A 15,813-nucleotide genomic window follows, 5' to 3' on the forward strand; every position below is an offset into this window, starting at 1 on the left:
CTTTTTTTTTTTTTTTAGTAATGTTCCACTGACAGAGTTTGCAATTTAATTTACTAGAAAAGTGATAAATATGTTAAACAAATGTACTTATTTGGACAAAACTAGGCTTCTGCACATGTCAGACCTTCATCTGTATCTCACTTAATCCAACTCCTATAAACGTGAATGATTTTTTGTAAGTAATGTTTGAAAAGCCCTTGGAGATTCTTGAGTGGACTATCAATTTGCTTTATTAATTACCAGAACGCTATTTGGCTTGCTGGATCTCAAAAGAAAAACCCCATTTGGGAGCATATTCTCAGCTAACTATCTCTCAATTATACAGTCATACTTTATTGATCTTACAGAGAAAAGCATGTCTAGCAATACCACACTCTGGCTGTATTCCTAGCTTCTTTTCCTTCTAAGGAGGTTTTATTTGACGAAATCTCCCACAGTAATAATTAGCACACGGCTAATTTTTACACTGGTCAATCTCCCACTGGAATATTGTTGTGGGTTAACTGCGACAGACAGTTAAGTGCCACACATGGAATGGGAAATGTGAGCAGGCAGCACGCTACGCAGCACTGCATGCTGTTTAATTATTTCTTAACACCAACATATGGAAGATGAGATTAAGTACATCCATTTCATGACAGCAGTTGTTTTAAAGGAGAATATTTCTTGCTGCCACATTTTATACGTGAATATTTCTTGCAGAAATATGTCCTTACCTCCTTTTCCTATGATTGCTTACTTAGTCTGCTTGCTTGTCCTTCTTAAACTTTCCCATGTGAATAACATATTTTTCTATTTAATTTTTCCCGTAATTTCTAAGCTATTTTAAAAGTACTGCCCTGAAACTTTTCATTGCAATGACAATCAAAATTCCAGCAACAGATTTTTTATGACACTCATATGTTTCCTATTACCTTTAGCTGAATATGTATTTATAAAATGTTTTTCAACTGTTTTCAGAGTTGAATTTCTGCATAGCGTATATTTGGCAATCACTGTATCTTTTCAAATGTCATAGTAGTAACAAATTAACTGGGAAATTAATTTTATCCTGATGTATAAAGATCATGCATATTATTAATCAGAAAGACCAACAATTTCAAATAATTTCTAGACTGTCAACGAATATACAGTAATCATGACAAAAATACAAGAATTGTGAACTTAAATACACCACCATAACAATTTTAAAACTTACTTATGACCCAAGTGTTTAAGAAAATATCCAAGGACCTTCAAAGCTTGCACCCATATACTCTCACTTTTGGAAGCCAATAATTTATAAATTACTCTAAAAAAGAAAAATAAATACAACAATTTTCACTTTATTACTAAACATCACATATATAGATTGCATGTCACTGAACAGGGATATTTCTTAATTTAAAAAAGTGTAAAAGTAGCAATTTATGCAAAGTGGAAGGATATAGCGAAAGCACAAAGCACAGCATGAGAGTTTAATTATGAATTCTTCAGGTTACAGTCATGATGTCTTTTGGTTCTGTTCAATGTTTTATAACAGAAAGAGGAAACCTTCTCTCATACTTCTACCTTGGAACAATCAAATAAAAGAAAGCCTGAGCTGTTGTAGCTTAAGACAAGAGAAGCAGATTGGAGCACACAAGGTCACATCCTGAAGTTTCCTGGAGAATACTACTGAAAATCTCTTCATTCTTAAAACCCCTACTTATTATCCTTTCTACACAGGATAGGGTACCTGTATTTAATCACAAGACGTTTATACTAAAACCTGATTTGTCAAAAGTAAAATATGGCAATACGTTACACAAAATCCCATAGACATCTATGAAGCTGCATCCTCATAATAGATGTTTTTTTTTTCCCTGTTTTACAAGCCCCTTACATTTTCCAAAGTACTTTCAGAACAGGACAAATACAGTTCTGTAGTAAATATTAAATTATTAACAAGAAAATTATTAATCTCGGAAAAAACTGCATTACTAAATTAGTCATAAGAGAACAAAAAAATATACCGCTTCTCAGGGAATAATCAGTTACTAATTTTACTCTTATTAACTTTACTGTTAAACAGATAAACATATGAATTCCACAGATAGCTTTTTCGATCTTTTCAGAGAGAATATAAGAGGTTAGGGCATGATTTCTCTAGTTTTCCTCTTCTTCTGTCCAGATTACATTAAAAGTCTTAAAACAAAATATTCAAAATTATTATGACATAGATACTTAGCTTTTTGATGCATCTTGTTTATTATATGTTCTGCTTGAGATTGAGAAGCAAGTACAACCCTACATTTACCTCTAGATATCATAATGATAACCTTAAGTGGATATTTTTTTTCCTCATAGCTATCAAAATCACAAAAAATTTAGCCAAAGTTAATAAAATTGTAGTTTGAAAGATCAGCAAATGTGATTTTCATGTGAAAAAGCAGCAATTAGGAGAGTGATGGTACTGCAACTACATTTAAGATATTTTCTCACTTCACTGTCTTACCGTATCCCATTTCTCTGATCAAAGGCAGGTATCATGGATGCTGGATGTTCGGACATTAGTGCCACTAGCAACTGCAGCACATCATGAATATTTTCATCCTGTATGACAAGCATCAATGTTATTAAAAAACTAACCTCAACAGTAGGCTTCCCATAGAGCTGGTACAATTGGTTACAGTAAAAGCTAGGTAATTACAGAAATGTACCTCATGCATTGTTAGTAAGTAATTTAATATGCTCTGCAGTTCATCTTCTTTCACTCCTCGATCCTAAAAGTAAAAGGAGGAGCATTATTCAGAGAAGATACATACATTGTTTGGTTAATAAAAACTTGGACCAAGTCAAGTAATCCTGTATTTTTTCTGTTTAATCTCAAAATATTAAATTATTTCTTTCACTCCATTGTTTTTCCTTATCACACAGGCAATTCAAAACAGCATGAAGTCAGCCCTCTGTTCCTGCTAGAAAGGACTTCCATAGTATAGGCCTTCCAATCCTATAAACTACTACTGCCACTCCTCCAATCCCTGACACACAATGAGAAAAAAATAAAAAACAGGAGGAATAAGCCAGGCCAGAAAATCCTTGTTTTCAGACTAGTCTCAAATGGCAGATTACACCTCAAAGACTAGTGTTCAGCTGTAACAGAGAGCAAGAATCCTAAACCATTTCAGCCAGGGGTAGAACAAAAAAAAGGTAAAGCAATAACTAACTAAACAACTGCCATTATCTTTTTCATTTGATAAATCAAACAACTATCTACTACCATATAAAAAAAAAGTGCAAATACCTAGAAGATTCTCTAGTATCAGATACTATTTCTGTAAGTACATTTAATATATTATTACTATTATGATTACATTAATAAAATATTTATGGCATGGTTGCATGGATTTACTACCTTCATGTTGATTAAAAGTACGTGCATCAACATTAAAATTAACCAGAAATACATACAGATCCTGACAGGTATTATGTATTTACTACTATGAAAGATCCTATTACACGTATATAACAGATCTCAATGTTTTCCATCAGGAACAAATTGCTTTACCTTCAATATAAGTTGTTTCAAAAACAGAAGCATAAATGCCCTTAATGATATGATTTCTTTCTGTGAGGGCCGAGGACCATCTGGAAGAAGAAAGTATACCACTTTTAAATATAAGCTAATTCCTTTAATGATTGCAGCTTCTTAAGGAAATCACAGTTCCCACAACAGATTTAGTATTCTCCTAATTATATGAAGTTCATATTTGCAAATGATATCATTTCTAACCTTTCAGATTCCCATTTTACAACACCAATATACATAAGTGATGATTCAATTTGAAGAAAAGAAATCCATAAATAGATATTTATTTTTTTAAACAAAGACATAGGAAGATGAAAGGTAGTAAGTAGGTCTAGACTCACACAACTAAATTAAGGTCTATGTTCTGTAGGTGTCATCATATGAGCCAGGAGTTTCAAATCCCACTTATAAACAGCTAGTCTCTTTATTGGCCAGATCTACTCAACCAACCCAATCTCAGTGCTCAACTCAGGATAAAAATTATTAGTTAGAGTAAATAGGGTTGAGTTCCACTGAAACCAACAAGAGCCGAAACGGCTAGTACAAGCTACACTGTGGATTTGTAAACTTAAAAGGGTCTGGATAAAAACCTGAATCTCACCAAAAATAGGTGATAATAAGTTGGAATAACTAACCCAGTATGTTAAATACCACATGAATGAAATCCAACTGAGGAAGGATTAACGAATTATTTGATCATTATCTGCAGCAGAAATTAAATTACCATATGGAGAAAATATTAAATCTAAACCAGCAAAAATATCCCAAAAATCTGTAATCCACAATACTTTAAACGATTGTGCTTAAGGAAGTATATCAGAAAAAAAAGTAGTGTCAAAAAATTGGGCATGAAACAATGCTTGAACAACTATATTCACCTGAACCTTCCTCTACTGTATTTCCATTCTCTCCTTTCATAAATATTTAAGGTTGAACTGGAAAGTCTTTTGTTAAGTTCCTACTTTGCAAACAATGTGTGTCATAGTCTTAAATTTCGCCTATTTTACTTTTTCATCAACAATTTCATCTTATGCTGATCAACATATATCAAAGCTTAATAACACTCAATCTCACAGTATTATTTCCAATCCAGATGAATGCAACTTTTTAATGAAGATTTCTTTTATAGACTCTGGTGCCACTCTTCAAAGTGAAGCCACTTCAGTGCACACAGAAATTCAAGCTTGCAAAAAGGGCAAACCTGAAAGTAAGTTACATTTCTTTGACAACCAGGAACAAAAAGAGTGGTTAATCCTCTCAAGTTTCCTTCCCTCTTCAGGAGTGGAGAGAAGAGAATTGGGTACTTTTCAAAAAGAAGGAAATACATCTCAACCTCTCCCCACCATGATGTGTAAAAACAAGGATGTTTTTGGTGTGCTGGTGAGGACCACCAGTATCTCACCACACAGAAAGTGGGGGAGAAGACACCTTGGGGTGCTAAGGGAGATACAGGCACTCTGGAGCTAGCTACTCCAGTTACCAGGCAATTGGGAATGAACTCTGTTCCCTCTAAGAGGGCTGAAGGCTCAGCAGCTCAGCTGAAGTGCATTTATACCAATGCACACAGCATGGGGAATAAGAAGGAAGAGCTGAAAGCTGTTGTAGGGCAAGGAGCCTATGATGTCGTTGCCATCGCGGAAATGTGGTGGGACGACTCATATAACTGGAGTGCAGCTATGGTGGGGTACAAACTCTTCAGGCGGGATAGGAAGGGTAGGAAAGGAGGCGGGGTAGCCCTCTTTGTAAGGGAGGACTTGGACACCATTGAGATGGATTGTGGTGATGAGGAGATTGAGTCCCTGTGGGTTAAAATCAGAGGAGCCCACCAGAAGGTAGATTTTGTGATGGGAGTCTGTTACAGACCACCCAGCCAAGGAGAAGCAGCTGATGAGCTCTTCTATAAACAGCTGGGGTTAATCTCCAGATCAATGCCTCTTCTTCTTGTGGGAGACTTCAATCTTCCTGATATCTGCTGGAAGTACAATAGAGCAGAAAGGAAGCAGTCTAGGAGGTTCCTGGAGTGTGTGGAAGACAACTTCCTTGCACAGCTGGTGAATGAACCCACAGGGGAGGGTGCCCTCCTGGACCTGCTGTTTGTGAACAGAGAAGGCCTTGTGGGGGATGTGGCAGTAGGTGGACGCCTAGGAAAAAGTGATCATGAGATGATAGGGTTTTCTGTTCTAGGTGAAGTGAAGAGGGTGGTTAGTAGGACAGTAGCATTATATTTCCAGAGGGCAGACTTTGAACTCTTCAGAAGGCTGGTTGGCAAAGTCTCATGGGAGACAGTACTCAAGGGCAAGGGAGCCCATGAGGGCTGGGAGCTCTTCAAAAAGGAAATCCTAGCAGATCAGGAGAAAGCCATCCCCATGTTCCGGAAAAAAAGCCGGCAGGGGAGAAAGCCAGCTTGGTTGAATAGAGAGATCTTGAGTGATATCAAGAAGAAGAGAAATGTTTATGGGCTCTGGAAGAGGGGACAGGCCTCTTGGGTGGACTACAGGAGGGAAGTGAGACTGTAGAGAAAAAATCAGAAGGGTTAAGGCTCAGCTAGAAATTGGATTGGCAAAGTCTGTGAAAGATAACAAAAAATCCTTCTATAAATATATAAATAATAAAAGGAGGACTAGGGAGACCATACAGTCCCTATTGGATGCAGAAGGAACAACAGTGACAGGGGATGAGGAAAAGGCTGAGGTACTTAATGCCTTCTTTGCCTCAGTCTTTAATTGTAAAGAAATTCGTTCCATCTGTGTACAAACCCAGGAGCTAGAGGAGCAAAATGAGGCTCCCATGATCCAAGAGGAGGTGGTCAGAGCCTTGCTAGCCTGACTAGACACCCACAAGTCTATGGGGCCGGATGGGATTCACCCTAGGGTATTGAAGGAGCTAGCAGATGTGCTGGCCAAACCCCTTTCCATCAACTTCCAACAGTCCTGGAAGATTGGGGAAGTCCCACTGGACTGGAGGCTGGCTGATGTTGTGCCCATCTACAAGAAGGGTCACAGGGAGGATCCAGGAAACTACAGGCCTGTCAGTCTGACCTCAGTGCCAGGGAAAGTCATGGAGCAGGTGATCTTGAGTGCTATCATGAAGTACATGCAAGAGAACCAGGTGATCAGGCCCAGTCAACATGGGTTCACAAAAGGCAGGTCTTGCCAAACGAACCTGATTGCCTTCTATGACAAAGTGACTCGGCTGCTGGATGACGGAAAGGCTGTGGATGTGGTCTTCCTGGACTTCAGGAAAGCCTTTGACACAGTTTCTCACAGCATTCTGCTTAGGAAACTGTCAGCCTCTGGCCTGGACAGGCGCACACTCTCCTGGGTGGAAAACTGGTTGGATGGCCGGGCCCAGAGAGTGGTGGGAAATGGTGTGAAATCCAGCTGGAGGCCAGTGACAAGTGGGTTCCCCAGGGCTCAGGGCTGGCTCCAGCCCTGTTCAATGTCTTTATCAATGACCTGGATGAAGGCATCGAGTGCACCCTTAGCAAGTTTGCGGACGACACTAAGTGGGGTGGAAGTGTCGATCTGCTGGAGGGTAGGGAGGCTCTGCAAAGGGATCTGAACAGGCTGGACCGCTGGGCAGAGTCCAATGGCATGACGTTTAACAAGGCCAAATGCCAGGTTCTGCACTTGGGGCACAACAACCCTATGCAGTGCTACAGACTAGGAGAAGTCTGTCTAGAAAGCTGCCTGGAGGAGAGGGACCTGGGGGTGTTGGTCGACAACCGACTGAATATGAGCCAGCAGTGTGCCCAGGTGGCCAAGAAGGCCAATGGCATCTTGGCTTGTATCAGAAACGGCGTGACCAGCAGGTCCAGGGAGGTTATTCTCCCTCTGTACTCGGCACTGGTGAGACTGCTCCTCGAATACTGTGTTCAGTTCTCGGCCCCTCACCACAAGAAGGATGTTGAGGCTCTGGAACGAGTCCAGAGAAGAGCAACAAAGCTAGTGAGGGGGATGGAGAGCAGGTCTTACAAGGAGTGGCTGAGAGAGCTGGGGTTGTTTAGCTTGGAGAAGAGGAGGCTGAGGGGAGACCTTACTGCTCTCTACAACTACCTGAAAGGAGGTTGTAGAGAGGAGGGTGCTGGCCTCTTCTCCCAAGTGACAGGGGACAGGACAAGAGGGAATGGCCTCAAGCTCCGCCAGGGGAGGTTTAGGCTGGACATTAGGAAAAAATTTTTCATGGAAAGGGTCATTGGGCTGTGGAACAGGCTGCCCAGGTGGTTGAGTCACCTTCCCTGGAGGTGTTTAAGGCCCGGGTGGACGAGGTGCTAAGGGCCATGGTTTAGTGTTTGATAGGAATGGTTGGACTCGATGATCTGGTGGGTCTCTTCCAACCTGGTTATTCTATGATTCTATGATTCTATGATATTGCTGTAAAAAACCTACCACAGATGCTTTAAAGATACGCGAACAGTTTTAGATCTATATGCTCTAATGGCACAATGAAACATTTATTTCCCATTGTAAAAACACAAGTAAGTTGCATTTTCTTCTACTAGCTGAAACTACATTAAATATTGCATGTGTTTTTGTGTCAATGGTGTGCTACTAGCCAACAGATATTTTTTCCCCTAATTCAAGTACAGATTCAACTCTTAACTGCATCACAGAAATCTGCTTCTTCACATACCCCACTTATTTGTATTCAATAGCAAATATTTGAAAACCAGGCCTAAAACCTGAGGCATTTTGCCTTTTCCAAAAGATTACAATAATGGAAACAGAAAACAGAACATGAAGGTGATGGGGAGCTCTGCAAACAGTTTCGGAAACAAGAACTTTAAGGAAGGCTTAAAAAGAAGATACTTCAAATTAACTGGGTACCTGCTCAAAGAAAGTTGTAAAGCTACATAAAAAGCATTTGCCACTATAATAGTTTGATCATCACATTTTTTTTGCTTCATTGCTAGTTGAAGATTTATTTAAAAAAATTCATTATTGATAAAGCAATGGTATAATTTATGCTGTAATTAAAAATATATATATTATACACACACATTGAGGTAATAAGAGACAAGTAGATCTTGTTTTTCAACTCAATCATTGAAAAGTATTTTCTTTACTATTAATTTTTGTGATTATCGCTGGATACAGACAACTCAGTGCAACCATCACTCAGAAACTGATAAACAGCACTGCTAAAGACTGAAAACAAACCCAAACCAAATCAACAACAAAGACAATCCTTTAAAGATCTGGTACAGCAACCGTAAGTCCCTAATAAAATAGCAACATACTTGTTAGTTTGCAAAGAGAAAGGATGCTTCCCTCATACCACGCCAGGATGAGTCATTAAATCATTTCCTGCTTTTAGATTCTTTACGCATGTATTTATTGCAGCTAGCACATAATTTGCATTAGATTTTTTTTAATATACACTCCTAATGAGAGTTAGCCAGTTTTATCCAGACAACAATAAACGAAAAAACATTATCCAATTCATCCTTGCAGCACAGAGCAATTACAAGGGCACAAACCAGAGTTAATTAAGAGGGGAAAAAGTAAATGTATTCACAGAGTAAAGTACAATCGGTATGGGTGTAAAAAAACTAATTGGGAAATTTGAATAACAAAAATAGCAATTTCTAATCCTGTCTTTCAAATAAAACATTGTGTTATCAGTTCGACAAGCAATCAAACTCAACTTTTTCTATCCCCCAAAAGAAAAACTATAGTTACTTTGCTTTCACATTAATTTTCATAATTCCTACTTTTCTAGCTCATGCTCCAAAACTCTGGACACTAAAAACAGTCTGAAAACTGTATTTAACATGAGTTATCTTGGACAATAACCACACATTCTCTTGCAGGCAAGATACTGTTCATAAATATCTGTTGACAAAAGGGTCTGGGAAACACTACTAGAGAATAAGAAATCACAGAAACACAGAATTGTTAACGTTGGAAGGGATCTGTATGTCATCTAGTCCAAAATCCCTGATGATGGTGTCATCTTCAGACTTGCTGAGGCTGCACTCAAAACCACTGTCTTTGTCATTGATTAAGATATTAAGCAACGCTAGTCTCAATATCGACCCTTGAGGGACACGACTTGTCACTGATCTCCATCTGAACACCAAGTCGTTAACCACTATGCTCTGGAAGTGAACATCCAACCAGTTATTCACTCAAGAAACAGTTCACCCATCAAGTCCATATCTCTCTAATTTAGAGAGAAAGACATTGTGGGCGACCTGTTAAAGGCTTTACAGAAGTCCATAAAGATGAAATCTGTAGCTCTTCCCTATCCACTGACAGAAACTTCTTCATAGATCTCCTTCATAAAAACTCGCTAGGATGGTCAGGCAGGACTCGCCCATGGTGAAGCCATGCTGACTGTCTCTAAACACCTCCCTGTCCTCCATGTGCCTTAGCACAGCTTCTAGGGGATCTGCTGTATGATACTCCCAGGGAAAAAGGTGAAACCGACAGGCTGGTAGTTTCCAGGGCTCTCCTTTCAACTCTTTTTAAAAATAGGTGTGATGTTTCTCTTTTTATAGTCATTAGGGACTTTGCCTGACTGTCATGACTTTTCAAAGATCATGGAGAGTGGCTTGGTAACTACATCAGCCAATTCCCTCAGGACTCCGGAAAGCATCTTATTAGGTCCCATAGACTTATGTATGTTCAGGCTCCTCAGGTGGTCACAAACCTGATCTTCTTTTACAGTGGGAGGGACTTTGCTTACTCAGTCTCCATCTTGTAGTCCATCCACTCAATAGGTGTGGGAAGAGATTGCCAATGAAGACTGAAGCAAAAAAAGCGTTGAGTACCTCAGCCTTGTTCTTGTCTGTGGTTACCAGTTTGCCAGTTTTGTTCACCAAAGAGCTCAAGAATGAACTACATTACTTAGTAGCCTGAAATTAAACGTACATTTCTCTCATGCAAAAATGAAGTTACGAGTATTTAATAGTAATTCTCTGCAATAAATTCCAAAATTACTGTTTAGCACAAAACATTTTTGAGAGTTGTTAACGCTGAGATTACTAAGTTATTTTTTCTTAGGAAAAAAACTGATATTTAGTTCATTCTTCTGTTATTGTCTTCATTTTATGCATTCTCATTACTGCACCACTGTTGGTCCGTCAGTATTTTCAGAGAATATAATACAGTTCTTAAGTAATTCAAATGAAGATTTTTCAAGGAAAGGTTAATAAAGAAATTAAACTATCCAACAGCTAGCAGACATCTAAAGATGAAAACAAATAGTGGGTTAAAATATTTTTCTCTTGCTTTGATATTAAAAATATATGTGTTTTGTTCCTTCTGATACACACTCAGAGTCTGGGTTTTCTATCAGTCTGGTATATATTTTAAAGAAGCAAAATATTAAAGAAGAACAAAGCCTGGTAACATAAAGCTAAGACCGCTTTGGCACCTTGAAGTACTATCATTGAAATGTACCATCTACCATAGCAAGACAGAGTTAAATCTGTTCCCACTTACCCTCGTATTCATTTAGAAAATCCAAAAAAGGAAATAATTAGAGAATGAAGTAGTATAATTTTAGATAGTTTTTACAAAATTGCCTGCTTCACTGTGTCTTTGGATGCTGCAACTGCTGGGCAAGCCTATGTTCTTCTCCCAACATCATATGTTATTCTGTATGATTTAATAAAATGTTAAAGGCATGCACATAGTAAATGAAGACAATAGTTATAATCACAGTTTAAGAGTAAAATAGCAAATAAAATGAATTTTAGGGATTTTTTTGGTTTGACTTTTTCTGCTTTTCCTGACAAATGAATTATTTCACAAGTTTACTTTTAATATGGTCTTAACAAAACACAAGTCACTTGTGACCTGCCATGTATTTATTTAATATTTAAAAACCACAAACACAACAAAAAAAAAAGAAAGTAAAACTCATAATTTTAAACAAAAAATATGCCTCAGCTATTATTATAGATCCACTTCAGATCTATACCTAAAAAGGAAAACTGAGTAACTGTAGAGTAAAATGATAAGTATAAATTTTTTTTTCAGAAGGAAACAAAAAATTACAAATTTAGTATATTGAATCAAAGCAGAAATACCAGCTTGACACAGGAAAGCAGTCATGAAAGAGAAGATACAAATCTAAATCCAAAATACATATTTGAGCCTTTTAAATAATTCAAAACATTCATACCTCCCATTTCATGAGCTGACTACCAGGAGAACCAAGGAGGATTTTTTTTCTTTTTTAGAAAACCACATTAGCCAAATGGGAAGCTTCAATATTGAGTCATTTTGGCTTTAAACAATGCATACTAATCTGTCAGTACAGAAAAATAAATCACTTTGTGCTTTACTGAAAGAGGGGAGGGTAATAAAATCTTGAAATAGAGTAACCGTCTGCAAGTAATAGTAAATAAAACTACTAATATTAAAAAGTGTTTCAGTGTCTCTGCATAAAAAATGATATGCCTAGAAAACAAGAAAGCATCATACTACTCAAACGTCTGCATGAATAAGCTTACTTTCTAATATGACAGCAAATTATTTGTAGGCACTATAATACATACAGTCAAATTTCAGCTATTGGCAAGATTTCCATTACAGTCTCCTTAAATCTAAAAAGTCTGATGTCACATAGGCTTAGAGTTTCAGTTGCTTCCAACAAGGGAATATTATATGCCATCTTCTCGCATTATGACATTTTTCAGTATTTTACAGTAAAATTACTGCTCTTTGACAATGGGCCCTCTTCTTTCATTTTGAAATACCAAACGCTACTTAAAATGTAGCAACTCTACCATTCACATAGTTGTATTTTTATAGTATAAGTTTCTTAATTTTACAAACTTCTTTTACCACACTATTCTACATTTTAACAAATTATAAAGTTGCTAGCTATATGAGGCAGGAGTGGCTGCATGCAGGCTAATAAAAATCAACACAAAAGCAACACCCAGGAACAGCTAACATTTTTTAAATATTAGAATTGGTGAAGCTATGAGTTGTTGAAAACAGAGGTGGAAAGAAAAATCACTGAGCGTATTAACTGCAGTTAATTCTAGTATTCTAAGTCTATACACCTAAATCAGCCAGACCTGCTTACCATATTGGCAGACTACACTTAATGTTAAAAGAAGTATCTGTTGAAGAAAAGCATTGTAATATCCAGGTGATTAAACAATTTCAAAAGTTTTCAGGCATTTTACCAGTTGGAAGTAATTAATGTCAATTTGACAAAAACTAATATAAAATTAAGTTAATATGAAATTAAATTTAGCAACTCATCTCCTCAGCAATTATTATATTTGCACAGTCATTTTCTAGCAAATCACCGCAGTTAGTACAGCTGTATTAGTCAGAAGCAGAAGCTACCTATGGAATCATGCCAAAAATAGTCCTAGTGCTGATTTTCATGGAGGAAATTCCATAGCTAGACTGGACTTGCACATCCTTTGCCATGTCAGTAATCAGCATCCATGATAAGACAATTTCCTTCAACTCAACACAAGGAAAGCCAGTTTTACAGACAAGAAAGAGAGCACTACATAATATCTTCTTATAGTTGTATCAACCACAGGGAACTTTCTGCAGTCTAAGAAACAGGGAGGAAGCAGGAGGATTAAGGAACATGGAAGAAAATTGAGATTGACTTTTAAATAAGTAATTTATCTTTTAAATAAGTAATTTCCTTATTAGGTTAACTAATAAGGAAAAAAGGGGAGAAAAATCAGATATTATTATTATAATAATACGTATTTTTAAAGTATGCAAGGCCTCATCATTTATCAAATGCCTTCTCAACTACTGTATGAAGGCCTTAGTAATTGCAATTTTTGTTGTGATACTGCTACACAAACCAACCAATAATTTGCATTATCTGATTACCTTTCAGGGACCTACCTGGTTGCCCCTCTGAGAAAAAACAAATATTGTCTGGAATTGACACAAAAGGGAAGAGATTGTACTATATCCTTAAAATAGGTAAGAACTAAAGAAAAGATAAGGAAGTTAAAACAGCCATATGTATGCTATTTTAGACTTAACTGATTCATTTCTCATTCCTAATTTTGCGTCCTTGTGTACTCCACGCCTCCTGCTCAGATTTTGATGAACACATTATATACATTTTTTCTAGCTATTCAGCTGGCATTACACAGACAAATTCTCAAAAAATACAGCTAACTACACAGAGGCAGATCTGAGCAAGAGAGAAATAAGTCACACCTCCTACAGAAACAAAGGTGTCACACCATTTCCACAAAAGAGCAAGCTTAGCCAGAGGGAAGTCTGTAATATGCAATATATTTTCAAAGTCTTGTTAGGTACTAGCATCATGACACAGAGATACAGGGATACTTTAATTAAAAAAACTGCAACAAAACCAAAAAACCCCACAAACCCCAAAAGAATTACAGCAATAACAAGCAGACAATATTATCAAAGATACAGCCTCAAACAAGTTGAGCAATTTTCCAGGTCTCCATCTACGTGTAAATGTGGTTGACACTTGAAAACTTTACTTCCCAACAGCTGGTCATACAACGTACTCATCATAAGCTGATCAACTGAGTTTTTAATATCCTAATCTCTCACTGAGCTCAGGTATGTTTAGATTGTCTGATGGTAAAACTCAACCTACGCAGCACGACAGTGAAACCCTCAACAGAGTAGGTCTCTGAAAGCATGATGCTGGATGAAGTCAGACCCAGGGTGAGATTCACCTCAACTTCAATTCAGACATTTACAGTGTAGTTGCCCACACATGAGACCAGCTCCTTATCTTTCACTAATCTTACAGTCAATATAGTCTACAAAGCGACAAAGGTACTTAATGCCTTCTTTGCCTCAGTCTTTAATTGTAAAGAAAGTTGTTCCATCTGTGTACAAACCCAGGAGCTAGAGGAGCAAAATGAGGCTCCCATGATCCAAGAGGAGGTGGTCAGAGCCTTGCTAGCCTGACTAGACACCCACAAGTCTATGGGGCCAGATGGGATTCACCCTAGGGTATTGAAGGAGCTGGCAGATGTGCTGGCCAAATCCCTTTCCATCATCTTCCAACAGTCCTGGAAGACTGGGGAAGTCCCACTGGACTGGAGGCTGGCTGATGTTGCACCCATCTACAAGAGGGGTCACAAGGAGGATCCAGGAAACTACAGGCCTGTCAGTCTGACCTCAGTGCCAGGGAAAGTCATGGAGCAGGTGATCTTGAGTGCTATCATGAAGCACATGCAAGACAACCGGGTGATCAGGCCCAGTCAACATGGGTTCACAAAAGGCAGGTCTTGCCAAACGAACCTGATTGCCTTCTATGACAAAGTGACTCGGCTGCTGGATGATGGAAAGGCTGTGGATGTGGTCTTCCTGGACTTCAGGAAAGCCTTTGACACAGTTTCTCACAGCATTCTGCTTGAGAAACTGTCAGCCTCTGGCCTGGACAGGCGCACACTCTCCTGGGTGGAAAACTGGTTGGATGGCCGGGCCCAGAGAGTGGTGGGAAATGGTGTGAAATCCAGCTGGAGGCCAGTGACAAGTGGGGTTCCCCAGGGCTCAGGGCTGGCTCCAGCCCTGTTCAATGTCTTTATCAATGACCTGGATGAAGGCATTGGGTGCACCCTTAGCAAGTTTGCGGACGACACTAAGCTGGGTGGAAGTGTCGATCTGCTAGAGGGTAGGGAGGCTCTGCAAAGGGATCTGAACAGGCTGGACCACTGGGCAGAGTCCAGTGGGATGAGGTTTAACAAGGCCAAATGCCGGGTCCTGCACTTGGGGCACAACAACCCTATGCAGTGCTACAGACTAGGAGAAGTCTGTCTAGAAAGCTGCCTGGAGGAGAGGGACCTGGGGGTGTTGGTCAACAGCCGATTGAACATGAGCCAGCAGTGTGCCCAGGTGGCCAAAAGGCCAATGGCATCTTGGCTTGTATCAGAAACGGCGTGATCAGCAGGTCCAGGGAGGTTATTCTCCCTCTGTACTCGGCACTGGTGAGACCGCTTCTTGAATACTGTGTTCATTTTGGGGCCCCTCACCACAAGAAGGATGTTGAGGCTCTGGAGCGAGTCCAGAGAAGAGCAACGAAATTGGTAAAGGGGCTGGAGAACAGGCCTTATGAGGAACGGCTGAGAGAGCTGGGGTTGTTTAGCCTGGAGAAGAGGAGGCTGAGGGCAGACCTCATTGCTCTCTACAACTACTTGAAAGGAGGTTGTAGAGAGGAGGGTGCTGGCCTCTTCTCCCAAGTGACAGGGGACAGGACAAGAGGGAATGGCCTCAAGCTCCGCCAGGGGTGGTTTAGGCTGGACATTAGGAAAAAATTCTTCACAGAAA

General features: G+C 39.0%; 1 protein-coding gene across 10 annotated transcripts in view; it reads right to left on the minus strand.

Annotated features, from left to right (window-relative positions):
• The window catches only part of NBEA (neurobeachin), a 499,111-nt gene that overhangs the window by 335,907 nt on the left and 147,391 nt on the right, over nt 1-15,813 (minus strand). For all 10 annotated transcript variants that reach the window (XM_069882400.1, XM_069882331.1, XM_069882372.1 and 7 more), the window contains exons 14-17: nt 3,530-3,609; nt 2,682-2,744; nt 2,477-2,574; nt 1,199-1,291 (exon numbers count right to left, since the gene is read on the minus strand). In XM_069882400.1, the coding sequence (XP_069738501.1) occupies nt 1,199-1,291; nt 2,477-2,574; nt 2,682-2,744; nt 3,530-3,609 (334 nt within the window). The remainder of the gene's footprint in view (nt 1-1,198; nt 1,292-2,476; nt 2,575-2,681; nt 2,745-3,529; nt 3,610-15,813) is intronic.

The sequence above is a fragment of the Phaenicophaeus curvirostris genome, chromosome 1 (assembly GCF_032191515.1).
Source record: "Phaenicophaeus curvirostris isolate KB17595 chromosome 1, BPBGC_Pcur_1.0, whole genome shotgun sequence".
In the NCBI taxonomy this organism is placed as follows: Eukaryota; Metazoa; Chordata; class Aves; order Cuculiformes; family Cuculidae; genus Phaenicophaeus; species Phaenicophaeus curvirostris.